Here is a 26,261-nt window from a genome sequence, read left to right as displayed (position 1 = left end):
CTTTGTCTGTTTTCCTTGGCTGCATATAAGGGAGCAGAGGGAAAAGGGAGGTGAGGGAGGAGCTTCATGTGAGCAAGTAACAGCCAAACTTCTCAGGATTTGCCAAAATTAAGTCTTCTTTGGCCTTGGATGTGCAAGCTGTAGAGAGGAGCGCCAGGAGACTTGCCTCTGTGATAAACAAATTAAGAAACACCTACTGCCAAAATGAGAACAAATCACTGAATAATTCAATCTGAAGCTGCTGTGGTTGAAACTTTCAGCCACATTAAGATGACTAGAGCTGCATGAAATAAGTAAAGCAAGCTGAAACCATGATTATGGTTGTAAAAAAAAAGAGGGAAACAGCTGACTTTTAATGGTGCATGTTTGAAAGCGTCTCTGACGTGGGAAAATTTGGAGTTTCGACAAAAAGAATTACTCACAGAAAAAGAAAAATATACCAACAAATGATTAGTAACATATGTCCAAAAATTCTCTTCCACAATCTTAGTTTTAAAATAACCATAATACTTTTTAACCCCGCAGCGTTTTGTGCATAACAGATCGAGTTTAGGCTGCTGTTGCCATAGCTGCTGTGTGAGCAGGCGATTTGATAAAAACCAGAATTGTTAGCAGAGTGTCTCATGTAGAAGTAGACGATATAGACCCTGCAGTGTGGAGGTTAAGTCATAGTTTCTGCCAGACTAAAGATAAAAAAAATTGGAGTGTTTCAGCTTATTCTGATCTCCTGTTTTTGTTAAGTTTTTTTTTTACCTGTGAAAACCAATTTCAGTTCATTTATTCCACATTGATAAAATGGTAAAACCTTACTGGACTGTATCCATTAAACCTTCCTGTTAGTTGCTGAAAATCTTACTCTCTTGTTCTCTTTGCGGCTTGAATAATCCCCAGACATTTTGGATTCCTGTAAAAACGATTTGCAATTTACTAGTTCTAAAGCATCTATTTGATTCCTCTGGTTTGATTTAAAACACCTCACTGAAGGTGGAGCTGGTTTACTCCGAGTCAACTTCAACGTTGGAACATGTTGCAATAATAACCTGTTGAAACTAATGACCTGCAGGATGTTCATCACTGAATTAAATGCCAAAGAGTTTCTTAAGTTTTTTATTTTTTTTATCAAAAACTCATGCAATAGGAGCCCTTAACAAACACTGAGTGTATTTCTTACACCAATAATAGACATACTGTATTTGTCCTTTTATAACCATTTCTGTTTGGATCTTGCTTAACTCTGCCAAGCTGTGCTATTCAGCTCATTAGCTGTAATCTATAATTAGCCAAACTAGTAGATGTAAACGCTTTAAGTCAATCATTCTGTATTTATATTGTATCTACACGAGCTCCTGTTCACCTGTGTTACTGAAATAAATGAACTGTTCAATGTCACTAAATGCAAAAGAACATAGGCACTAATTTAAAAGCTTTTTAACTGATTATATTCGCTCTTAAACTCTGTAGTTCAAAAATGAGCTTGAGATGTTTCTATTGGGGTGAAGTGTCATCTCTCAGCTCCAACTTTTTTATTTCAGTGATAGATTAAAGCAGGTTTATGATCCTTTGATGTGCTGGCTATTTTCCAGCATGTTAAACTGTCCCTTGAATTAATTTACCTGTTTGAAAGTTTTTATTAAAAGTAATCATTTAATGTTGTCATTGGTAATCATTCAGATGAGCAGATCCTCCATTTTAGCCATTATCTCCACTAAATTAATCAAATACATGGTTTTGATTTATGGCACAGTCTATAAAGGATTTGTTTTGAATGTCACTTCAAGTCTTGTCCACCTTGTTTTTTTTAGCTTTGGTAGCCACATTTTTTTCTGTGTAAAATCTGTCTGACATTAGACTGCTGCCTTTTCTTTGCCTTGATTGAAAGCTTGAAGTAGACTGGCACACAGGAATGGGACTGAGGCCAGCGGAGCAACAGGGTGGGAGGGAAGGAGAGGTGCTGAATTAAAAAGTTTATCAAGGAAGGAGGGGTGAGAGATGGACGGACGGCAGCAGGGACAAAAAAAAAAAACGAAGCACAAGAGGGCATGGAGGAAGAGAAAGAGTTATGAGCTTCTTTCTACATTCCTGCTCCATCCCCCTTTTCTTCTAACTCAAACAATTGCCACTTTGTGCCACTGCAGAGAGCTGGAGGTCATTGCCTCTGCTTTCCATAGGCAGGCTCCCTTGCATTCCTCGGAGCAGCTCCCAGCCAATAGGCAGCCAAGGAGGAAGAGCAGCGCTCCGGCTAGTCCCCAAGAATGCATCAGCCGTTGATTTGCTTCCAGAGCGGCCCCTCCTGTGCTAACACCTCCTCAAACCTCACTTTTCTACTCTCTCCTCCTTTACATTCTCACTGCTGCCTCCTCTTCATCACTCCCTCCCTTCCACCCCCTCTTCCCCCCGTGTCTTCCTGCTCTCTGTGATGCAGCTGGTAGCACTTAAAGTTGTGGGGTGTTCGGTGGGGGCTCAGGGAGTCTGCGCAGTACCCCAAAAAGGCACTCTTTGCTTTCCACTAGCTTTGTGATAGAAACGACTCCTCCCCAATAAAAAAAAAAAAAAAAAACTGTTTCTCATCTCCTCATTTTCCAAATGCTCGCCGCCCTGTCTCAGAGTTGTCCACTTGAGAGATCAGCTGTGGGAACAGCTCTCTTCTGAGGACATTAATAACAGGCTGACACTGGCCTGGGCTCACTTCCCTCCCAGATAAATAAAAAAAAAAGCACCATGGAAAATTATTGGAGGATTTGTCTCTTTTTCTCTTGTCTTTTCACACTTCTTATAGCACCATTTTAACCTTCTCCAGCTTCTCCAGAGCTCTACATCCTGTTGATTATCCCCCAATTCACCAGCATTTTCTTTACGTTATCTGCACCCATCGATCCGAACCCCAATATCTTACCTTCTCCTGAACCAATTGCATCATTAAATGTCAGTGATAATTTATGTAAGCATGTCTATAAAGGGAAAAGCTAATTATGAGACGTTTGTGTAAAAAGCGAAGTTCATTGTAGGTTCCTGCTCTCCTATATGAAACGGTTTCAGTCCCTCTCATCAGGGGACTTTCCCCTCCCCATTATGCTACAGCCCATTTGATCGCCACGGGTCATTCGCTCTGCTTGTTTTGTTCTTGTGGTTGTATAACAGCCTAAACAGCCTCTTGTTTACAGTTTTGAAAATAACTCTCTAGCTAGAATGAAAAGAAAACACAGAGGAACCCCCCCTCCTTCACATTTGGCACTCAGTTTTTTTTTTTCCCTGTCTCGATCAGGATCTGCGTTGCACCATTAGATGTCTGCAGGTTTTTATAGCAGCTGTAGCCTCAGTAACACTCCCAGGAATCTCTCTGTGTTTATATAGCTGCTGAGTATCCTAACGCTATTTAAAGTCACAATCCACTGCTCTTAGATAACAAGGTTGGACTTATTTAATGTACTTACAGAGGCTCCTGTATTGTGATGCAAAAAATAGACCTTGAAAAGCGATATGCTAAATTCAATAATGCTTAGCTGGCCTATATTCTAAAAAATAGGACTTAAAGTAGGACTTAAAAACCTGAAACATCCTGTGCATCCTTAAACTAATAGTTTCCTAAAGCATCTTTTTAATTCTGTATCAGCTTCAATATAAATCAATTATAGGAAATGTAATTTATTATAAATTAATTTTAATAATTCAAATTAAACCCTTTTTGGATATAGTAATAGATTATTAAAAAATATGTTTTTATAATAGCATCAGTCAGAAGAAGGGTGCAAAAAAATCCACATCAGAAGTCAAGAGTTTGAGGTTAAAAAAGGGACAGCAGTGACAAGCCAGATCTGTAAGAGTCGTCCAAAAGGATGAAAAGAAAAGACTGAATTTTGTCAAATAGGCCACCAAGAGCCTGGCGCCCTTCTTCAAAGTACTGATGATATTCTACAGGGACGTCTTGTCTTCTCCTCTGACTGCTTTTTCTATAATGTTTCATAATTTTAATGAATCAAACATGAAATTTCGAGCCAAACTTTCAAAAAGGTTCTTTCAGCACAACAGGGTTGTCTGTACTCAAGGGTTTGACTGTATGAGTTGTAAAATATAGGGGGAAAGACGGGGACTGCAGTTTTTTTCCAGTGAGTCAGCTCTTCATCTTTAATAGCCTAGTTAATAGTAATGTTTCTAAGTTTAAACTCCCTCTGCATGCTCACTTCCACACATTTGCTTTTTTGGACTTTTTCTTGAAGAAAAAAGGCATCCCTCATCAATGTTCCTACCACATGTTGATTTATTGGGGTCTGATGAAACTTAACCTCCTCCCAATTTTATTTTCCTTCCCAGAAATTCAGACGGAGGGTACAGGAGTCCACCCAAGTCCTGAGAGAACTGGAAATTTCGTTGCGGACCAATCATATAGGGTAAGTCCCAGGCTGTGCTGAAGCATGTGTAGTGTTACATGTCCTCCCCCTGATTATGTTTGATTTTCAAAAAGGGGGAATGGTTTGATATTCCAGACACTCTGAAATGCAGACGTCGTTATAAAGCCCCCCTCCTCTTACCATTCCTATCTCTGCTGTGACCTAGTATTACACCAAAAGCCATGTGGTGGTGAAGAAAAGATGAATTGGTGGATTGTTTCAGAGCAGCTGACACATGAGCAGCCTCTGGAAGGAAAGCACATTTTTCTTGTGCAGTAGTTTGGCTGTGCAGCTTCAGTGTTTCATTGCACAGTCATAAAGATGGAATATTAATGTGGATATTATAGCACAGATGAGGATTTCACAACGGATGAAACACTGGTGCATTCATCTGCTATGTCAGGTATTCTGACATGACAGGTCTAAACCTGTGGCAGCAGATACAGATTCAGAGCTGTACAGTCAGCCTGGAGCGCAGATCTATATCTCAAATCTCAGTGTTTCTTCATTCTTTTGGTCACACATCAGCATCTCTAAGGGCTGCGTACGTCGCATTACTAACGCTGGGAAATGTTGGATCCAAATTCCAATTGTGATACTGACGTAGAGACGGACGCTCTCTACGTCAGTGTTATAAAGTGATGCTTGGAAGTTCCTACTAAATCTGAAGAAGTCCTCATTTTGATTTTAGGTTTTTAGAGTCTGAACGGGTATGCAAAAAGAAAAAAAGAGAAGAAATGTTGAAATGTGTCTCATTTTTTTTTTTACCTTTTTATTTTAATTCTGTCTTTATTTAATACTCCCCCCTTTTCTCATTTCTTTCCTTCATCCCTCCATTATGTTATTTCTTCTTTTGTTGTTCCCCATGTCTTCCTCCTACCATCTTTCCTCCCCTGCTTCTGTACTTCCACGTTTCCTTTGGTTCCTCTTTCCTTCTTGTTTAGTTTTTCCATTTTACCTTTGTTGTTTAATTTATCTACATGTGTTATCTACCGGTACATGTGTTACATTTCGTGTTATACCTCTCTGTATTAAATCCTTTGCTTTTATGCGATATAGTCATTTTACCCTTGTGGACTGCCCTCTTTTTTTTTTTTTTTTTCTTCTTTAAATCCTTCAGTGTACTTTTTCCTGTCTTAGTCTTTACTTCTTAACTATTTATCTTTTAATTTAAGCATTAGAGAGAAATTATGGAGTCTTCCAATGATGCTGCCTCCTGTGGCCAAAAGACAGAATTGCAGCAGTCTTCTGCCTGTTCTCGTAGCTCACGCTCGTATTTAACATGTTTTTTTTTTTTTTTCTACTTTTCACCTTGCGTCCAGTTGGCATCGTAGTCTGAGTTGAGCTGGATGGCTGTCGCTTCTGCTAGGAGGGACGGATTAAACATAGGTGTGCTTGAAGTCACATCCCCCAATTTGACCCGAACTTAATTCAAGAAAATAGGCTACAGGCTCACACTTTAGGTGCATCTGTGCTGAACTACTCAGGTGTCAGTCTGCTCAAACTGCGTTTTAGTCATGAAGGGTGAAATGAAAAGGCTTTGGTAGAGATATTTTCAGTAAAAAACTTACAAAATGTCTCTTTAAGAGTTGCTTACTCTGAGAAGTTGAAGCTTGAAGACATTTTTGCATGAAACGGTGTAGGAACCCTTTATCCTGGGTGAAAATGAATGATCTTAGCAACTGCAGCTTCACCCAAACAAACACAACCAGAAAAGAAAGTAAAAGTTAAAATGCACCTTTGAAATGTTTCTTAAATGTGTCCAGATAAGGCAGCAAGCTGATCTATAGAATTCTCTCTGTCACAACATGAAAGTCCTTTTACCCACATGTTGATTGCTTTAAAGATTATATTCATTATTTTTCAGGCTTTATATATGTGGGCAGTTTCTAACTTCAATGTTCATTAAGAATGAAGCAAAAAATTATTCTTGACCATTGATATTTCAATTAGCCACTTTTATCAGAAACCTGCAGTTTTCAGAAACTGACGGCTTCAAAATGTTGACGACAGAAGAAAAGTTGTAAAGCAGATTGGCATAAAAGTCCCTCCATAATTTTCTTTTGCTAGTGAATCACCGGGTGTACTGATGGCTTTTCCATTTTGGCTTCATCTTTGCTTTATAAATATTGTGTCTAATCGGATCTTTGTTTTTGGAGACTTGAAATAAGGTTTTAGAAATTGTATAACCCGGCAAAGTCCAGATGTGGATTTAAAGTAGGCGGCAGCAGCAGATCATGAGATTCTGCCAAAGGATGAAGGATGCAGCCAAGAGAGCATATATTGGCCAGAGACTATTGTAACAGCAGAAACACTCTTATGTCTAAACTGTCTCTTAAACTCTGTTTTTCTCCACTTCTTCCTCCCACACACGTGTATATACTTCAATTTGTCAGTTTCACCCACACTCTGAGATTATCTTATATCTCTGACAGCAGCGTCTCTTGCACTCCTACAGACTGTTTACATTCTGATTCTGCTATTTAAACCTAAACAGAAAAAAAAAACAACTCCAGATCATGCTTACATTGCACAGCAACTGAATCGCTGTTGAGGAAAATAACTTCCTCAGTCTATAAACACCAGATTACATGAATTTGGTCTCTGTGAGACAAACGACATGTTCATAAAGGTGGCTACTGATTGAACCGGAGCAACAATGTCACCCACTGAGACATTGAATAATTGCTGCTTCTTTTCAGAGGTGAAATGGAACATCTGATCAATCATGCTGCTTATAAAAGGGAGATTGTCTGTGAGTGTGCACTGCTGATGCAAAAACCCGGGCTCATTGCCTGCCTGTCTGCTCGCGTCTGACATGTTGCACTGTGGTCACCAACATGTGGAGAATAGGAGGATTGTCAGCTTCTTGGGGTAATGACCAACATATGGGCAATGAAGCCTCTCATCTAGTCTGTTTTGAGACAACGGCCCTGCCTGGCACCGATTTACTGGACACTCATACGAGATTATCAGCTCCATATAGTAACACCACAGGGAAGACTATCAAGATGGACCTTTACAGGATTTTAACACGTCTTTATGAATACAGCCCAACTTTAAAGCAGTTGTGTCTATAATGATAAAAAAAGGTTGCTTCTGTGCAACATTGTGTTGTTAAATAGATATTCAGCTTTAACACTGGCAACAAGATTTTGGCAAATCTTAGGTTTTTGTTTTTTTGATAAAACAATGGAGAGCAGTAGAAGTTATCGATTTTAACCAATCTGGCTTTAAATTAAGGCAGACTCAAAAGAAAAGCTCAAAGGACTTTCTGAATTTTTACCTGTTTAAGAAAATGGCAATTTGAAGAAAAATTTCCTTTTTTCTAAGGCTGCAACTAGTGATTATTTTGCAAATCGATCTGTTAATTTTTTTCTATTAATCGATTAATAATCAGCTAACCCTAACCCTAATAGTGAAAGGTTCCTTAATGAAGATTTTTTTTTTACAAAACCAAACCAGGTGAAAGTTAAAGTTTTCTACTTCTGGATAGGTACATATTGACAGATGAAAAATCTTTTTTTTAAATCTCTAATTTATTTTGGTAATTTTACTGCTCTAAGTGGGTTATTCTGTCTGCTAAAGGCATGTTTTATAGTCTCTATACTTTGTTTATGATTTATTGATTACTAAATTAGTTGACGATTATTTCAATTATGGTTTAACCTGATTAATTGTTTCAGTCCTAATTTTTTACTATTTGATCTATTGATGTTAAATATAACGATGTAATGTTATAGATGGACTGCAGTTTGTGGATGCCAAGTGGTACGACTGGTAACAGTTCAAGTGGGAAGAATTAATCTGTAGTTCAGGTAAAAAGGAGAAGAAGCAAAAACTGAAGGTTTTATTTGGCCCGTACTAAAAATAAAAGCCTGTGGAGTACTTCATGAATGGCCCGATTTAGCCTTTTAAAGAAGATTTGAAAAAAAGCAATCTAGCATGCTTTAGATTTCCCATGCCAAAGTAAGAACCTACTTTGAGTTTGTACGAGAAACAGGAACAAAGGAAGGCCGAATCAGTAATAGTGCATTATTTAGGCATGTGTGGATGTTTCTGTTTAAATGATCGCTTTCACGGAAGATTAATTCCCACTCAATGCTTTAAATTCTTTCATGGATCTTTACCTTTACACGTCTTTGACAAACAATAACAACATGAGATTATCGTTTGATTTCAAAATGATTTCATTTCGAATTTTTATAAATGATGGGATTTATTGTTGAATATGACCAAGGCCGCCAAACTCTACAAGTACAAAAAAAAACTTGATAAAGTTATAAATGCAGCAGCAGTCGGCCCTAGCTTTTGATAAACTGAAAAACATAATGTTTTTGGCATTTACTTTATCATATTCAGTTACTTTAACACAATTGTTTTATGTCCTACTGTGCTAAAATGAAACAATTCTGTTAAAGTAACTGAATATGATAAAGTAAACGCCAAAAACGGTTAAATTATTTTTTCAGTGCATACATTGAATGCATCATGACTAAGGCCTCAACAGGTTCATACAAAAATCAAACAATCTTCATCAAAAAAACCATCAGTGTTGTTCTTACACGTATTGGGTATCAGTTAAAATCAGAACTTGCAGCTCAGAACCCATATAAAGCCAGAACTGTTGGCTAGAGGAATTTCTGATGAGGGCCTTTCCTTTTTTTTTTTTTTTTAAAAAAGGTACTTTTAAAGTGTTATACAATAAAATTATTAATTGTTATATCCCTAGAATCATTATCTTATTCTGTTTTCCTGCAGTGTTACAAAACTTTTCTTTCAACATTTAGTTGATTAGTGAAAACATCAATTTTGCAATAACCATGAATGTTTGTTTGTTTTCAGATGGGTGAGGGAGTTTTTGAATGAAGAGAACAAGGGTCTCGATGTGCTGGTGGAGTACCTTTCTTTCGCACAGTATGCCGTCACGTAAGTCCTTACATCACACTCTTAAGGGCCACATTTTTTATTATTTTTTTTAAACAACGCTGCCATTCTGCACATACGCTGATGCCTCTCCACTCAGCGCCAGCTCCACCGTCTCTGCTGTCAGAAACACTGAGTCACGCACTGACTGTCGCTGGTAAATTGTGTGTTAGAGCAGCCGTATGCTGCTATTCATGAACTGACTGGGTGATTATTAGTCACTCTGTGCGGGGCCCAGTAGGCTTTTGTTTAATTTTTTATATTTAACAGCTCACTTAAATGTGCTATTGTGGTCTGTTGGCATTATAGATTGTTGGCTGCAATATCACATTTACCAAGCACCAGGCAGCACATGAAGGTTATGGAACAGGCTGGTATAAAATGCCTCAGCAGCTACAAGCAGCAACATAACTTTTTCTTTAATATAACTCTATATGTTTGAATGGGAAAAGCTACAGTGGCTGAGGTCATTAAATGCTACATTGAAGGCTGGAGTTTGACTTATCATTGGGTGCTTTTACACCAAGGCGAAGGCTGCTATTACAATTAATGGGTTCTGTTCGATGTTAAAGCTCAGTACCATGTATTTAAGATCTGAAGTTTAGGCGCTTTTATTTCTAGTTTCTGTGTAACAAAACATTTTAAGTTTTTAAAAAGAAAAGAAAAAAACATGAAGAATTATTTGTGAGCTAGACCAGGGGTCTGAAGCGGGGACCCCATTATTATATATATTGTATAAAAGTGTGTTTATTATATATTGGTCTTATAATCACTCTATTACAGATGGAGTCCTGTAACAAAAGTAATTTCGCCCTGGCAATATTTAAGTATTTCTGATTCTGATTCCTGGTTGATGGGACAGGTGTTGTGAATGCCTCTGCCTCCATTTATCTGTTTACTACATTGTGTTGAATTCATCTTAATGTGGATTTAAAGACATTTCAATTAGTGGAAAAAATTGCAGGGGGGTCAAATCAACCAAAACTTTCGCGACCCCTATGCAGTACCTCTATGGACCCCCTAGGGGTCACGGACCACCTGTTGAAGGCCATCGAGCCAGAGAGTGTGCTATTTATTGTGAGCTGAGTCATTTCTATAAGAAGAGCCAAATTTCCCCTCTTCACAGTGTAGCAAAAGCAGCAAGATGCAATGCGACACTAGAGCAACATATTTGAGTAGAAGAAGACGAGCTAAAAACATAGTAGAGGAAGAAATCTGAAGTCAAGAGAGTTTGAATATGACTGTCTGGGTTACGTAGGATAATAAAGCAAAGCGAGCTACAACCACATGAAGACCATCATGGCAACACAGACCTTCATGGACAGGCTTTCTTCTTCCTGTCCTTTTTCTTCTCGATCAGTGCGTGAATAGAGCAGTTCTGCCCCTGACGCAATCCGTTGCAACTACATGACATATGGTCCGGTTTAGCAAAAAAACAAAAAAAGTGTGAATACTCCCACTTTTACAGATCCCTGGACCAGCAGTGTGCTCACTGTTTATGCTGGACGATAACTTGATGAAATACTAGTGTTTTGGTCAGTAGAAATGATAAACATAAAACCAAAAGAGAAGTTTCTCTTACCTTCAGTGGAGTTTGACAGCTTGATACATTTGGACATTTGCTTGGACTAACAAAGTTTACTTTTTTCCTGTGATGTCGATGTCAATGAATGGTTTGGAAAAGTGCTTTCAGCATCAGCCTCACAATGCATTTTCAATTTTATTTTTTTTTTTATTATTTTTAAATTTTATGTGTTCTTGTTTCCTTATCATGTAAATATAAATTAACATTTTATTACCAAATCCAGGCACTGGCCTACATTGGGGGAAAACAAGTTTAAACTGATGGAATAGAGTGAAAATGTCAAATATTATGAAATTGTAACATTGCATCATTTTAAACTATTATCACACACAGGATCGTTTTTTGTTTTTTTTAAGGAAGCGAATGAGACGGTATTTGGTGATATATAAAACAATGCAATAAATGAGTTTTGTTGCTCATCTTGGATCTACAAAAGACTCTTACTACTACAGCCTTGCAAGGGTTAAAATCTGACACTCAAAGGGTTTTTAAAATCCTGAAGGTGATTGAGTCTTTGGGAGTTTGTTTGCTATCAGGCCTGAACCTTATATCCATTCTGAAAAAATAGTTGAAAAGAAATAACAATAAAAAGCATCAATTCATAAGCTTCTTAACAGATTTCCAAAACATATTCCTGCAAAAATTAAGGATGCAAGCTTTTGCCTAAACAAACTAATTAAAAGAAAATGTACAAGAATACCTAAGAAAGAAAAAGAAAGAAAGGTAGTGGAGGAACGAATAATTAGTATTTTCATTGACCTCAGTGTCAGGGCAAAGACAAATGAGTTTTAACCTTTTAAGAAAACCAATTTTTCAAATTTGCTGCTAAACCACCAGACAGATTTGCTGTCTGCCTCCTGTTAGCTGTTTAATTGGACACTCTTGCTGAAAGACTCTGACACAGCTCATTTTATGCTAGAGTGACAACCATAAGGAGCATGCAAGCAGCTCTAAAAGGAACAACAAACAAACCACAAAAATCTCACATATTTTCACTGAAGAAGAATATTCCCACTGACAGCTGTTTGTTTGTTTTAAACTGGCCACCAGCAATGCCAAATTTTAACAAAGCTTTTTAATCTGGTGACTCTGAGTGAATAAATCTTGAGTTGAGTTACATCATGTCTTAGTTGTGGGCAAGGAAAGAATAATGATGGGACAGATTTTTTTCTGTTTCTTAGTTAATGTATGTCGTATTTTTCAGTTATGATGGTGACGGTATTGAAAACGGCACAGAGGCTATGATGGAGAAGTCCAAAACATGGAGTCGGTCTATAGAAGACCTGCACGGGGGAGGTACCCTGCCACCCCACCTCAACGGGAACGGCATCTCAAGATCTGGGCGACATTCCACATTACGGTACGACCGACATATCTACAATTTCCTACCTGATGGTGATAAATTATTTCCTTCACCACTCTTTGTTTTCAGTTTCTAACTGAAGCAGAGTATTTATTTTGAGAAGTCACACATTTCTTATGACTCCTCAGCTGCCTCTTTGTGTAGTCATGAGGTCTCTAAGGCTTTAAATGGCTTAAGACACATGCAGGGGGGGATCTTTGTGTCTGGGTTTTTATTTGTTTTTGGCTGGCCAGACTCATGATTATGACACATGATGACTGATAACTTTCCAGGCGACCCACTGGCTATATTTATGTGGGTCATTTTTTATTTTTTTTACTTAAAAACACCAAAATAACTCCTAATTCTCCGCACACAGGATTTCAGTCCGTTTTATTCATAAGGCCAGGTCATTATGTTCGGAAACACAAATCCAAGTCGTTCATGCGTTTTTGTTCTCTAATCCTCCTTGTCATGGCTTTATTCTTTCAGCGTAGAAGTCGTACTGACTTTTGTTGCCTCTAATCCTTAGCTTGAGGAGATTTACCTGAACACTTCGCACACAAAGAGAATTACTGAATCAAGGGCCACATGTGCTCTTAAGACCTTTGCACGGAAACAATTAGGCAATACCTAGTTTCTTCTGTTTAAATAAGAAAAACAATTAATATATGTGTATTAAAAGCAGGATATTTCTCTCTTAAACTCAATTTTTAACTATTTCAGTCTTAATCTGAGATTTTCAGTAATGATTGACAAGCACAGTGCTGCCTTGGAAAAGTTTTAATATAACTCTCTCTCGTCTATGTCATACCAATGAACCATCTGTCTATTTTATGTCTGTTAAAGTAAAAGGCCAACATAAAGATGTGAGCAAAAATGTAAAAAGTCTGCAGTCCATTTTTATTCAGCTCCCATGAGTCGATGTGTTGTGATTTCAGTCTTTTTGAAATGTGTCTACCGGTGTTACGCTTCCAGAGATGGACAGGTTTGAAAATTTTTTTCTCTTCCATATCAGCTCAGGATCAGTCGGATTCATTGGAGACAGGAGCGTTGCCTTGATGACTGGATTTAGGTCTTGACTTTTGTTGTAGGGGATGAATATAAATGCACAACCCATTTTTTATATTTTTGTTGTGTTATTTTCTTTCCTTATTGTCACTTTGTGTTGGTCTCTCACACACACCAAAAAAGCTAGTAAGAATAAACATAATAGCTTCATCTAAACCTCTATAGATTTGGAATCTATAAATAATGATTTCAGCATTTCTTTTCTTGTACATTTTTGTTTTAAATTTAGAAATGTGTTGTTTCTCTTCTCACTGCTCTGGATTCACTGTGTGAAAATGATCGCTGTCTTCAGCCATCTTGACTGTCTCTTCTGTTTTTGTCCCTGTTTTCATCAGTAGTCGTCTGCTCTTTTGTCCGCCACTCTTCAACAGCAGGCAGGTTCCCTGTTCCATCTTTAGACACACCCACACACTTTCCATTGACTTTCAACTATTTCACATTCATTTGTATGGTCTAATCCAGACCCTTACCTTAACATAACCTAAACACGATTCATCCCTTAGTCCAAGACCGAACCCCCAAGTCAAGCAGAGAACTTTTCCTTATGTAGACCAGTTGACTGTTCCCCACAAATACCTATAAAGTAGCATCTTATCAGAAATGTGGCTATGTCCCCACAAGGTAACAATTACATGGCCGCACTTCCACAATTGTGTCTTCCTATATTTAGTGAGCCCTTCTATTCCCTAACCCTGACAATAACCCTAACCAGTACCCTAAACAGTGCGTACCCAACCGTAACCTCAATATAAACTCAATTAGTCGTTAACCTGACCGTTAGCAAAGAAAGAAAGCATAGACTGGCTAAATTAGTATAAATGGTCCTCAATTTGACGTTGAAATTGTAAAAATTGTCCTCACAGTGATGCCAAAAGAGGAGCGCACACAAACACACACCAGAGCTCTATATACATTCCCAAACATCTTATAGCTGCCTGCTTTATTTGTCCTGCTTTCTCTGTCAGAGATGTGAATTATTTGTACTTCCAGCCTGTTCCTTTCTTCTGGTCCTCATTCTCCTGTTTCTGAGCTCTGCTTCCCTTGGAGTAAATGGTTTATTCTGCACTCATTGTTCTGTGCTGCTTGTGTTACATTCCTTTGCAGAACTTAGCCTAGATTCTCCACAGCAATAGAATGCACTTAGAAAACTTTCTGTGTTTTTGATGCATAAGACAGATGTTAACCTTTTGCTGTTGGCAGGCTTACATATATTTAAAGCATCTGTAACCAGTTTATTAAAGGCAAACTAAGTGATTTGTATTTGTTTTCTTCAAACTGCCTCCCGTAGGATGCCGGGTTCACTGAACTGTCCCAAGTGTTCTCAGATGAGACGGTATGTCTGAGGAATAAGGAGAAGGCTAGTAACATGTAGACACCTTAGTCCTGTATCCTCTAGCTTCTAGCTGTAGTTCCAGTGTTTTTCTGTAGATGCAGTTCAAACCAAGTTTTTGACCAATTTCTTATGTTCAAACTATTTCTTTCCTAGTTTGTTATTTAGCAAACAGCACAGACCTTCATGCTCAATTTGATGCATACTTAACAGCTATATGGTGCAGTAAAGTTACATGTTTTCTTTGTCATTGCCTACATTGGTATTGTTATTTGTCCGTCCATTCATCCATTTTTCGTCTCACTTATCCCAAGTGAGGTTGCGAGGGGTGCTGGTGCCTATCTACAGCTGTCTACAAGCGAGAGGCGGGGTACACCCTGAACAACAGGGCAACACAGAGACAAACAGGACAACCAACCATTTAAGCACACACTCACAACTAAGGAGAATTTGGAGTTAGTCATGTTAATGGACTGTGGGAGGAAGCCAGAGAATCCACACATGCTCAGGGAGAACATGCAAACTCCATGAAGAAAGACCCTGGGCCGGGAATCGAACCTGGAACCTTCTTGCTGCAAGGCAGCAGTGCTATCCACGGTCACCCCTGAGCAGCCATTGTTATTTGTCTTTCATAAAAAAAAGGCTGTGTAAAATGGAAGGATTTTAGGAGATTTATTTTCTCAGAAAATACATTATTAACCTTTCATTATTATTATTATTATTATAGTTTAGTATGTTTACTATATTTAGGGAGGGAAAAACTTAATTTAGGTATATTTTACAGAGAAAAATAGGACGACCAGATGTGTATCTGGTCGTCCTCTACGTGTGACACGCATCTTCCACTATGACTGCTTATATCATCATCTAAAGGAGCGGCAGTGCGCAAGCATCTCATTTTCCTCAATTTTTCTAAGGGGATTTTTTATTTTTATTTTTAAGCAATATTAGAAGCTGAAGATCGATATTATATTGAGCACCTGGAAATTGCGATATATTGTTGTTTTTTCCCACACCATTATTCCAGTTATTTTAAAATGTTTTTATCTAGACTGATCAAGCCTGATATTTTTGAGGGGAATTAAGTATTTTATGTTTGTCAAAAAAATTTAAAAAAGACTGATAAAAGTTTTCCTGTATATGGCATACCTTTACTCTGTTCTAAATTTGATTTTAATTCAGGTTTTCAGATTTCAGTCTTCAGTACAGTAAACCCTAGAGATATTCTGAACTATAGCTATTCGCTGCTTTCTTAAACATGACTTCAATCTGTTGCTGACTTCTTGGTTGCTCTGTAATCTACTGAAACTGTTGTTTTCTTTGCTGTGTTTATTTCATTTCTTCTCTACCTATGAGTCGTAGCATTGCTTAATAGAACAGAGATTAGTTGAAGCACAAAAGCTGAAATTAAGCAATTATTTGATCATTTCCTGTGAATGTATTCATCTTCCCTGGATTCCACTTAATCTCAGTTTAGGTTTTTAGTTCTTCGGAAAGTATTTATTTTAATTAGTTTGAGTTTATTTTTGGCAACTTGTTTTTATGTAGCTGTTAAGATTTGTTCTTACCACTTACACTGCATACCAGGAGTTTAATGTTTATCCAAACTTGCAGATGACCTGTTAACCTCCTTCTTTAAGAAATCCCCAATTTTGTACTAAGAGATTCTGCTGTGAGTCAGTGACGAGTCACACCTACAGTCTGACGGGAATCAGCATGTTCAGCAGTAGCCTAAAGGAATGTTTTTTTTTTTCTTTTTCTACAGGACATGGAATTGAAACTTGTGGAAATAGAAGTCATATAAACAGTTTTTCTTCAAGTGAATCAGTGCCTTCATTGCCACTTAAGTGTTCTTTTTTCCTCCTTTTTTTCCTTCTGACGTTGCACAGTCACAGTCCTGCATGCAAATGACCAGCTGCTATTATGTTAGCCGTGATTGATATGTAAGTGAAGGCCATCAGGGTAAAACAAAGCGGCCATCTTGTGGCCTCCGTGTGTGGCAGTAGATCATATAGCCTCTGTTTGTGCTGTTGTAAAATGGCTTGGCACTTTAACGGTCTCCCCGTTCGAATCGAGGTGCTGCGTTACCATACTCATTTAAAAAATAGCATCTGTTCTCCTGCTTAGCCAGGCTTTTCACACCCGTTTGTTCAGGAACACGAACTGACTTGACGGTCCATTTAGAAAGGCATGCAGTATTTCACTTTTCACTAACTTGTTTTGTCTTCACCTTTTTTCCTCTTTTTTTTTTTTTTATAGCTGCAGCACGCTGCCAAGCAGGAGAACGCTGAAAAACTCCAGACTCGTCTGCAAAAAGGACGACGTCCATGTCTGCATCATGTGCCTACGTGCCATCATGAACTATCAGGTAAGCTCTTCTTTTGACTACAGAGACTCTGACCTTTCAGACTAAATCACAACCATCCATCTAAAGCTAAATTCAATTTGCTCCCCTCCTATGCCTCCATGGCTTGTTTATCATGTTCAAGAATACTTAACGACTGCTCTGTTTTTAATGGCTTATCTGTCTCCATCTTATTTATGTTGCAGTATGGCTTCAATATGGTCATGTCGCACCCACATGCTGTGAATGAAATTGCACTAAGTCTGAATAATAAAAATCCACGGTAAGTTCAAGAAAGACGGCACACAAAACACAAGTAATTTACCTCTAAGAGGGGAACATTAATCTCTGTCCGGATCATTGCACAACATTAGAGTTTTATTAATTCTTAAATTCAGTAATTAATCAGATATATTGGTTTGGTGGCTTAAAGTATTTGCTCCTATACAGATGTTTCCCTGGTTTGTGATTTTTCTGTCATGCTTCAGGAAAGATGGATAATAAGAAGAGCGAATTAATTCTCTTGTGCCTTTCAAATATTATTATAGGTCAAATTTGTCCTTTTTTGCACTATCCTAAAGGTTGTTTAAAAGTCATTTGTTTTATTATTTGGGAAACTAGTGTTAATGTACCAGCTATGTAATTCTATACAAGAACATTTGTTCATCTGAGACTTGCCTGTCAGGAAAGGAGAAGGAAGTTAAAAAGCTCTGCTGGCAGCCTCTGGTGTATGTGCAGATGCATGAGCTCTCACATCACGCTAAAGGTCAACAGAGTGCCCCGAAAGGTTGATATGAAACCTTTTTTTTTTCTTTGCATCACATGTCTCAGTTCTCCTCGCCCAGACAAAAGAGCCAGACACCAGTGAAGTGAAAGTGCCTTGCAAAACTATCAACACCCTTTGAACCTTTCCACATGTTGGCATGTCACACCAACAAACTCTAGTGTATTTTATTGGATATTATGTGTTGGATCAATACTAAATAGTGCAAGTGGAAGGCAAAGGAAGGGATGCATTTTTAGTATTTTTATTTTTGCAATATTTAAAAAAATAAAGTCTTAAAAGTGCGTCGCTTATTTGTATTCAACCCCTGGGGGTCAGTTCTTTTAAACCACATAAATTGGAAATCTTTGCCGTTTGTTCTTTGCAAAATGGCTCCATTTGGTAGGTGAATGAAAATACAATTGAATGCCCTGGCATAAATTCTGCTTTAGATTTTTGGTATGAACTTTTAATGGGCCACTTTAACACATCAATATCCTTTATCTAATCCAGGGTTCTTTAAATTAAAGTATTTGGGGTATCTGCAGCCATTAGAATGGTCTTGTTTGGCCCCTTTTCTCTTTAAAAAACAGCAAATGATGATTCAATTAGTTAAACTTGACAAAGCTTTTTTTATTTTTTTTATTTAGTGACCTGAATCCTTTTTCAGTGGTTGAATATTGTCAAGAATGTATTCCAAATCAACAAAATAGAAAATAAATAAAATCAAGAAAAAAAGCTCTGTCATAATATTTTACTAAAAAAATATATCAAGTTACAATGCAGGTAAATATAAATAAATATACATATTTTTTTGCATTTTATATATGTATACAAAGTTTGGACACCTCTGATATAAGCCATTACATTGATGATATGGAAGCTTTATGTGGTTGATCTACATCTAGAAGGTGAACCTTCACCTCAGGTTCCATCTTTATTCTTTATCATTGTCCAAATTTGCCTCCATCTTTCTTCTCATTAACTCTGACCAGCTTTGCTCTTCTTGTTGAAGTAACTATCACCACATAATGATGCTGCCACCACAATCCAGATAACCTTGCAGTCATTTATAAAGGTTTTTATGATGTGTTCAGGGGGATATCAGAGTGTCGGTTTTCTGACACACACACATACTCTTTCCATTTCAGATGATGGATCTTGTGACCTAACTTCTAATGCAATAGGCTGCCCTCAATTTTATTTATGGTATCAGAAAAACGGTGCTGAATGCAAAATACTTTATTTTGCAGAAATAAATGGAAAGGAAAAAAACTGTTCAAGGCTATCATGATGCTTCAATAACATATATTTTTTTTTGACTTTCAAGTTCTCTCTGCTGACATTTGTAATTTTTTTTAATCTTCTTTTAACATGACTTTCTCTGTGGTTTCCAGAACCAAAGCTCTGGTTTTGGAGCTCCTGGCAGCAGTTTGTCTTGTGAGAGGAGGCCATGAAATTATTCTCTCTGCCTTCGACAACTTTAAGGAGGTATGACCTGCTTGGGACGGGCGTTTTTAAGGAGACCCCTCTGTCTTTACATTCTATGTCATTTCAAGCAGCCGCTGTGCCCCAGAGGAACACTTATCCGGCACCATTCTCTATAAGCGTTGCTTCAAAGAGATCACAGATACTGGTTTATGTGTGTAACACGGGATAACCCTCACAGCAATCAAAGAAAACTGTTTACATGTTAACAAAATTCATCAGGCGCATCAAAGCTCAGAAAAGCACAGCGGCAGATGTTCGAGATAGCCTCTCCTGACCTTTGGCTGTAAGGAGAAGTTCCTGACTGCGGGAGAGAGAATTCAGAGCTAAATGCAGCTTCAGTTTGCAGCGAACATCTTAAAAACATAGAGCGTGTGCAGTTTATATAATATTTACACATGTGAATGAAATATTGAGTGTTGCTCTCAGTGACTGTGGCATTAGTGGCAGAGCAGAGCTCAACTAATGAGCTGGAGGCTGAGAGATGTTCCCGATGGTATGAAACCGAAGCAGAATGGTCACAGATATTGCCATTTTATTTTGGGATTTTTAATAAAAGTCAGAGAAGTTAGCTTTATTTTGCTGGAGTTAATTTGCTGCTGCAGATGGAAGCTCGAGGTTTTTAAATAAACACGCCTCAATCTGCCTTTCCAGTGACCCCTCTGAACAGCCAAACTTCACTCTACTCAGTATTTCCATCTTTTTATACGGTAATTCAAGTTCCGTGATTAAAATGGGAATTTTGGCCCAGAAATACTATATTTATGGTATAACATTAGCCAAAAGAATGCAGTGTCAGCTTTTAGATAAGATAAAAGCAGGTATGTGTGTAAATAATTTATAAGAACAGTAATCACTTTCAAGACTGATTGGGGTATTTTTCCTGTTCAGTGAAAACAGAAGAATATTTAGCAGATGTATAATTGTTTTTTTTGTTTTTTTTAAAGCGTCATTTCCGGTGGTTTATATGATGCAGCTAAATCTGCTGAAATCTTTTTTTTTTTTTTCAGTTTAATGGGTTGATAACATTACCAATTTTTTCACCCTTTCACTTAACTGTATTGCTTGGCAGGTTTGCATGGAGACGCAGCGGTTTGAGAAGCTGATGGAATACTTCAAGAATGAGGACAATAACATTGACTTCATGGTGAGCTTATGCAGATGCAACAGTTTGGTTCCCTCGTACTGTTTGATCTACTCTTGGGAATCTGATCAGCCTCATTGGCTCTTGGACGGGGAAATCGATCAGAAAAATCCAAATGATTCGTCACTTCTTCTGCAAACAGCGTATAGGTTTTTTCTACCTTGTTAAATGCTACAGAACACAAACTAATGCACTTTGGCAAGACAAGATTTTGAAAACCATTGACAGCAAAAGTAACAGAATATTTTCCTTCACGAGAGATTTTCAGAATAACTAATGAAAAGTAATCATTAGTAATAACATATAATTATTGTTCTATAAATCTTTACCACCCTATTTGTTAAAGTATGAAAACATATAATTTTTTTATGTACTTAAATCAATTAAATTGTTCTTGTGACGTATGTATAATGTAAAGCATAAATCAAACCCTGACTCTAGGATCAGTGTATATATTATGCTGTTTAACTGACCTTCTGTTTGTTTTTATTTATTCTTCAGGTTGCATGTATGCAGTTTATCAACATTGTTGTGCACTCGGTGGAGGACATGAACTTTAGAGTTCACCTGCAGTATGACTTCACCAAGCTGGGCTTGGACGACTACTTGGATGTGAGTTCAGACTTCTGCTGAGCTCTCCTTGACTAAAGTTTACAGTTTAAGCTGCAGTCATGCACCCGTCAGACAAACTGTCAATCATATATATATATATATATATATATATATATATATATATATATGTATATATATATATATATATATGTATGTTTATAAAAGAAAATGTAAACTCAAAAAATCTAAAAACTTTAATGGATTTTAATCCCTGTTTTCCAGAAACTAAAGCACACAGAAAGCGATAAGCTCCAGGTTCAGATCCAGGCTTATTTGGATAACGTATTTGATGTAGGAGCGCTGTTGGAGGATGCAGAGACCAAAAATGCTGCCCTGGAGCGAGTGGAGGAGCTGGAGGAGAACATTTCACATGTGAGAACCCTCAATTGTCGATATTAGCACTCTGATCTTTTAAACAGACTTGCTCCATGATCCTATGTTAGAAAAAGGCTTAATGTTGTATTGTTTCCTGCTGCAGAAAACTGATGAGGACGTAGCTTGAAAAGAAAGCCCAAACTTTTCTAATAATGAAGACATAAACATGATAAATTCTTAAGGAATTAATTCGGGCAAGATGTTGTTTCTGCAACATGTTAATGTGGGACTTTTCCTGTTTATCACACTCACAGATGACGGAGAAGCTGCAGGACATGGAAAATGAAGCCATGGCCAAGATTGTGGAGCTGGAGAAGCAGCTGATGACCAGAAACAAGGAGCTTGAAGCCATCAAAGTCCGTTCTTGCATCAACTTCTTTTAACTTTTTAAGTCTTAATAATTTGTCGAAGAACATCAAATCTGTGCATCCGTTACTAGAGTTCCTTACACTTTGTTTGTTTCTCCCCCTGCAGGAAGTCTACAAAGATACCACCTCACAGATTCATACGCTGAGGCAGACGCTGAAGGAGAAGGACGAGGCCATCCAGCGACAGAGTAAACTGGAGAAGAAGATCCATGAGCTGGAGAAGCAGGGGACCATCCGGATCCAAAAGAAAGGAGACGGGGACATCTCCATCCTGCCTTCTTCTCCGCCTGGGATGGAGGGTTTGCCGGGTGCAGTGTTGGGAGCAAACAGTACGGCTGCCGTTCAGAACCATGCAGGAAGTCCAGCCGCTGCACCCCCACCACCTCCACCGCCTCCTCCACCACCTGTCCACGGGCAACGTAGGTTCTTAATGAAATCAGCCCGTGTGAAACACTGGGACATAGATGAGTAATAGTGAGGCAGAAAATTCAAGCTCTAGATTTTTGGCATTGCACGCATTTAGATTTAAGGCTACATAATTTTTTGTGTGTTTAAAAAAAAAAACATTTGTTCTCCTCAATTACTCCTAGTGCCAAATGGGCCATCGACAAAAACTCCAGCTGCCGCTGCCCCACCTCCCCCGCCGCCACCCCCACCTCCTCCACCTCCCCCCTTTGGGCTCCTTTCAGAGATATCTGCCCCATTGCCTCCTCCACCTCCTCCTATGGCCCCCCCTCTACCTGGATGTGGGACTCCCACTGTGATCATGAACTCAGGGCTGGCAGGTGAGATTGACCCTAAATTATTTTATGGTCTTCATCTTAATAAAGCAAAAAAAATAAATAAATAAATAAAATCACCTTCAAAGCTAAAATGGAACCAAAGCGTTGAATACCTTGTGTGCAAATACTGATGTAGATTTAAAGCTTGTTTCTTCATATTCAGGTATGTTTAAGACTTGAAAGTTGTTCCTAACTGATACATCCCACATTTGAACTGTGGGTGTGCTCCTCTAAAATGACGATAAGGGTTTGAATAAGCTCAGTGTCAAGACAAACCTGTAAGATCTGTACGTACATGTGGGTGTATTGTTGCTGCTATGTGTACTTGTGTACTATCTGGATGAGTTAGCTCTATTTTCTCAAGTCCTGTGTAAACACACACCTCCAACTGCAAAGGTTTCAAAATGTCTCATTGGTATGTGCTTCTTCAAACACTCTTACTAACTATGACAAATTTCCTATTTCTCTCTAAATCTTTTCCCGCAAACCAGAGGGACCCATCAAGCTTTTCTGTAGGTTCCTGCTGTTGAGTTCAGTGTCATTCCTTCCCTCTGACTTCTATACATCTATTCCCCTTTGGTTGGTTTTCCTTGGTTTTAAATGTGGTATCATTCATACTTTAAACCAGATCGTCTTGTTTTCTTGTTAGGTCACAGAGGAATTTGGATTATAAATATTGAGCATTATCAATAAAAAATCCTAGGTGCCTGGATATAGATAGCCCTTTAACCTTTTTACATGTTGTCAAATTACAACCACAAACATAAGTGTGTTTTTTTGGGGGGGGTTTAATTAATAGACCAATGTAGAGCACTGTATGATTTTGAAATTGAATAAAATGTTCACCCAATTGTTAACTGAGAAGTACAAACTGAGCTATTAGGGTAAAATATAGTAAACAAACAGTTTGGTGATACAGAACAAACATGAATTTTAGGGTGCTGTTGAAGCATGGTTGGGCAGCATTATGCTGTGGGGAAACTTTTATTTAGCTGGGAGTTCTGTTTGATGGAGGAAGCTACACATAAGGCAACAATGGAAGAAAGGTGCAACCATCCAGCTGGACAGCGACCCATAAAGTAAAGCCAGAGCCACAGTAGAGTGGTTTCAGTCAGAGTATGTTACTGTGAAGATATCCCAGTTAAAGCCCTGACTCAAAGCAAATTGACAGTATTTCTTCAAAACTGGGTTTCATAGATGCTCTTGGTACGATCAGAATGAATCTGAGCTGTTTTCCAAAAAATTTATGAGAAAACATTTCAGTCACCAGATGGCAGTGACACCTCTCATCAGCAGCTATAATTGGAGAAAAAGGTGTTTCCATAAAGTACAGATTTGGAGTGCTTCACATAAATAGACGGCCCACTTTCTGATTTTGTTTAACTATAAAAAAATGTTTTTAAAATGTTATATTCCTTCCAGAAACCTGATAAAACACTTAACATTTTGTGGTTGTAACATGATGATGTGTATATGGTCCCATCAGGACGTTATCTTATTACACATTACACAAAGAAGTAAATCTTTCAGAATAGGATCATACCACATTCAGAGCCTCTGCGTGGTTCACCCCTTACTCTTGCCTGTAGTGCTGTGTCATTGTTTGAGTGAAGTGTTAGTTTCTTAAAAACATGTTTGTTGCATGCAGAGGCACATTGATCTGGTTAAAGTGATAAGTCTGTACAACCGGAATGCTGTTTACCTTTCCCATGACAGCCTTATCTCTCGCTGTGTCTCTGCTGACACCTTGTCTGTACGCTGGTGCAGGGCGCCACCTCAACATTCAGGTTCAGTGGAGCAGCTCTGCTGGCTACAAATAGCTTTAATCTGCCCAATAAATAGTTTGGCCTCAGGGCAAGGAAGTAATCCTGGACCATTTGCACGAGTTAATAAACGGAAATAGCCAGGAAGGACAACTCAAATAATATTATTGATACAAAGCAGAGGTTTTAATTGAGGATATAGATGTCAATCAAATAAAATACCTTTAATCTCTGGTGTGATCAAACCTGAATCCGGTTGTATGTTTTTAGAGATCGGATGTTTTCAGTTCCAGAATCTATTTTTCCTGCATGTCAGTTGGTATGTTTGTTTGAACCTTTATAGTCCATGATGTAAATTTCTCTTTGTGTCATTCAGCTGTTAAGATCAAGAAACCTATCAAGACAAAGTTCCGCATGCCCGTCTTTAACTGGGTAGCCCTGAAACCAAACCAGATCAATGGGACCGTCTTCAACGAGATTGATGATGAGAGGATACTTGAGGTACCGGACCCACCCTCAGAACACGAGCTCTGATCCCACAAACTGTCCATCCTAATAAAAAAATCTAATCTTTTCTGCCTTTTAGGACCTAAATGTTGATGAGTTTGAGGAGATGTTTAAGACTAAAGCTCAGGGCCCACCCATCGACCTCACCATGAATAAACAGAAGGTCACTCATAAGGGGCCAAACAAGGTGACCCTGCTGGACTCCAACAGGGCGAAGAACCTGGCCATCACTCTGAGGAAAGTGAGCAAGACAAACGAGGAGATCTGCAAGGCCATTCAGTTGTAAGCCTCTCACTTTGTTGTTTTTTTTGATTGGTTGCTATCATTAAGCTAAGGTGATACCGCATCTGGCATCATAATCATATTAACGATCACAGCATTTTCATTTGTTTGAAATCAGACAGGCAGATCTAAAAAATCGGTAAAAAAATCAAATATTCTCAAAATATTAAATTCAACTCAAGCAAATGTACATCGTTGCTACAACACTCACGACTACTAAAGGACAAGCCACTGTTTTCTGGTCAAAATCTGTAAAAAATATTCCATTTTACAGAATTTAGGGCACTAGCATGCTTTATTTTTGGTCACCTACAATATTCTCTGTCTCCTTGTCTTCCAGATTCGACCTGCGGACTCTGCCGGTTGACTTTGTGGAGTGCCTGATGCGCTTCCAACCAACCGAGAACGAGATCAAAGTCCTGCGGCAGTTCGAGAAGGAGCGGAAGCCTCTGGAGAGCTTGACTGACGAGGACCGCTTCATGATGCAGTTCAGCAAGATCGAGCGGCTCATGCAGAAGATGACCATTATGGCCTTCATCGGAAACTTCAGCGAAAGCGTGCAGATGCTCACGCCGGTGATTAAGACGGCCTCGTACTTGATCTCTGTATTTTATGATGCTGTGGAGTCCAAAAATTGACGTGTCAAAATGTTTGCTTGTCTTTAGCAACTGCATGCTGTCATCGCAGCGTCTGTGTCCATCAAGTCATCACAGAAGTTAAAGAAGATTTTAGAGGTAGCTGGATTTTTTTTTTTTCTATTAAAAAACCTTAATGTCCTTTTCTTCTGTATAGTTTCTGATCCCTATTTACTCATTCTGCAGATTATTTTGGCACTTGGAAACTACATGAACAGCAGCAAACGAGGAGCAGTGTACGGGTTCAAGCTGCAGAGTTTAGATTTGGTGAGTTGGTTTTGAAGGCAGTTAAAACCAATCTTCCATTTTTCCTCCTCTGAAACATTTTTTTTATTGTATTTTCTTTTAGCTGCTTGATACCAAGTCTACAGACCGCAAAATAACGTTGCTGCACTACATTGCCAACGTGGTCAAAGAGAAATACCCACAAGTGTCTCTCTTTCACAATGAATTGCACTATGTTGAAAAAGCAGCTGCAGGTAAGCAAACACTTTATCTGTAAGGCAAATATTATCATTCTCCATATTGTGACATATTATAACACTCCCTGTGTTCTTGT

At 38.3% G+C, this 26,261-nt stretch overlaps 1 protein-coding gene across 10 annotated transcripts in view; it reads left to right on the top strand.

The window, feature by feature from the left end:
• fmnl2a (formin-like 2a) overlaps positions 1-26,261 on the top strand; it is a 67,777-nt gene that overhangs the window by 32,634 nt on the left and 8,882 nt on the right. For 3 of the 10 annotated variants that reach the window (XM_038285589.1, XM_038285590.1, XM_038285591.1), the window contains exons 4-23: positions 4,309-4,385; positions 9,231-9,314; positions 12,101-12,256; positions 14,598-14,642; positions 16,899-17,007; positions 17,190-17,266; positions 19,144-19,237; positions 20,307-20,381; positions 20,880-20,990; positions 21,213-21,362; positions 21,620-21,721; positions 21,840-22,152; positions 22,324-22,518; positions 23,007-23,027; positions 24,655-24,779; positions 24,865-25,067; positions 25,408-25,642; positions 25,733-25,801; positions 25,889-25,969; positions 26,052-26,181. In XM_038285589.1, coding sequence (XP_038141517.1) covers positions 4,309-4,385; positions 9,231-9,314; positions 12,101-12,256; positions 14,598-14,642; positions 16,899-17,007; positions 17,190-17,266; positions 19,144-19,237; positions 20,307-20,381; positions 20,880-20,990; positions 21,213-21,362; positions 21,620-21,721; positions 21,840-22,152; positions 22,324-22,518; positions 23,007-23,027; positions 24,655-24,779; positions 24,865-25,067; positions 25,408-25,642; positions 25,733-25,801; positions 25,889-25,969; positions 26,052-26,181 — 2,452 coding nt within the window. The remainder of the gene's footprint in view (positions 1-4,308; positions 4,386-9,230; positions 9,315-12,100; positions 12,257-14,597; positions 14,643-16,898; positions 17,008-17,189; positions 17,267-19,143; positions 19,238-20,306; positions 20,382-20,879; positions 20,991-21,212; positions 21,363-21,619; positions 21,722-21,839; positions 22,153-22,323; positions 22,519-23,006; positions 23,028-24,654; positions 24,780-24,864; positions 25,068-25,407; positions 25,643-25,732; positions 25,802-25,888; positions 25,970-26,051; positions 26,182-26,261) is intronic. The other 7 variants (XM_038285598.1, XM_038285597.1, XM_038285599.1 and 4 more) reach the window with 3 other exon arrangements.

This window comes from Cyprinodon tularosa, unplaced genomic scaffold (assembly GCF_016077235.1).
Source record: "Cyprinodon tularosa strain WSP-4 unplaced genomic scaffold, ASM1607723v1 ctg212, whole genome shotgun sequence".
NCBI classification, from domain to species: Eukaryota; Metazoa; Chordata; class Actinopteri; order Cyprinodontiformes; family Cyprinodontidae; genus Cyprinodon; species Cyprinodon tularosa.
Note: the sequence above shows the minus strand (reverse complement) of the source record. Positions and strands in the feature narration are given on the sequence as shown.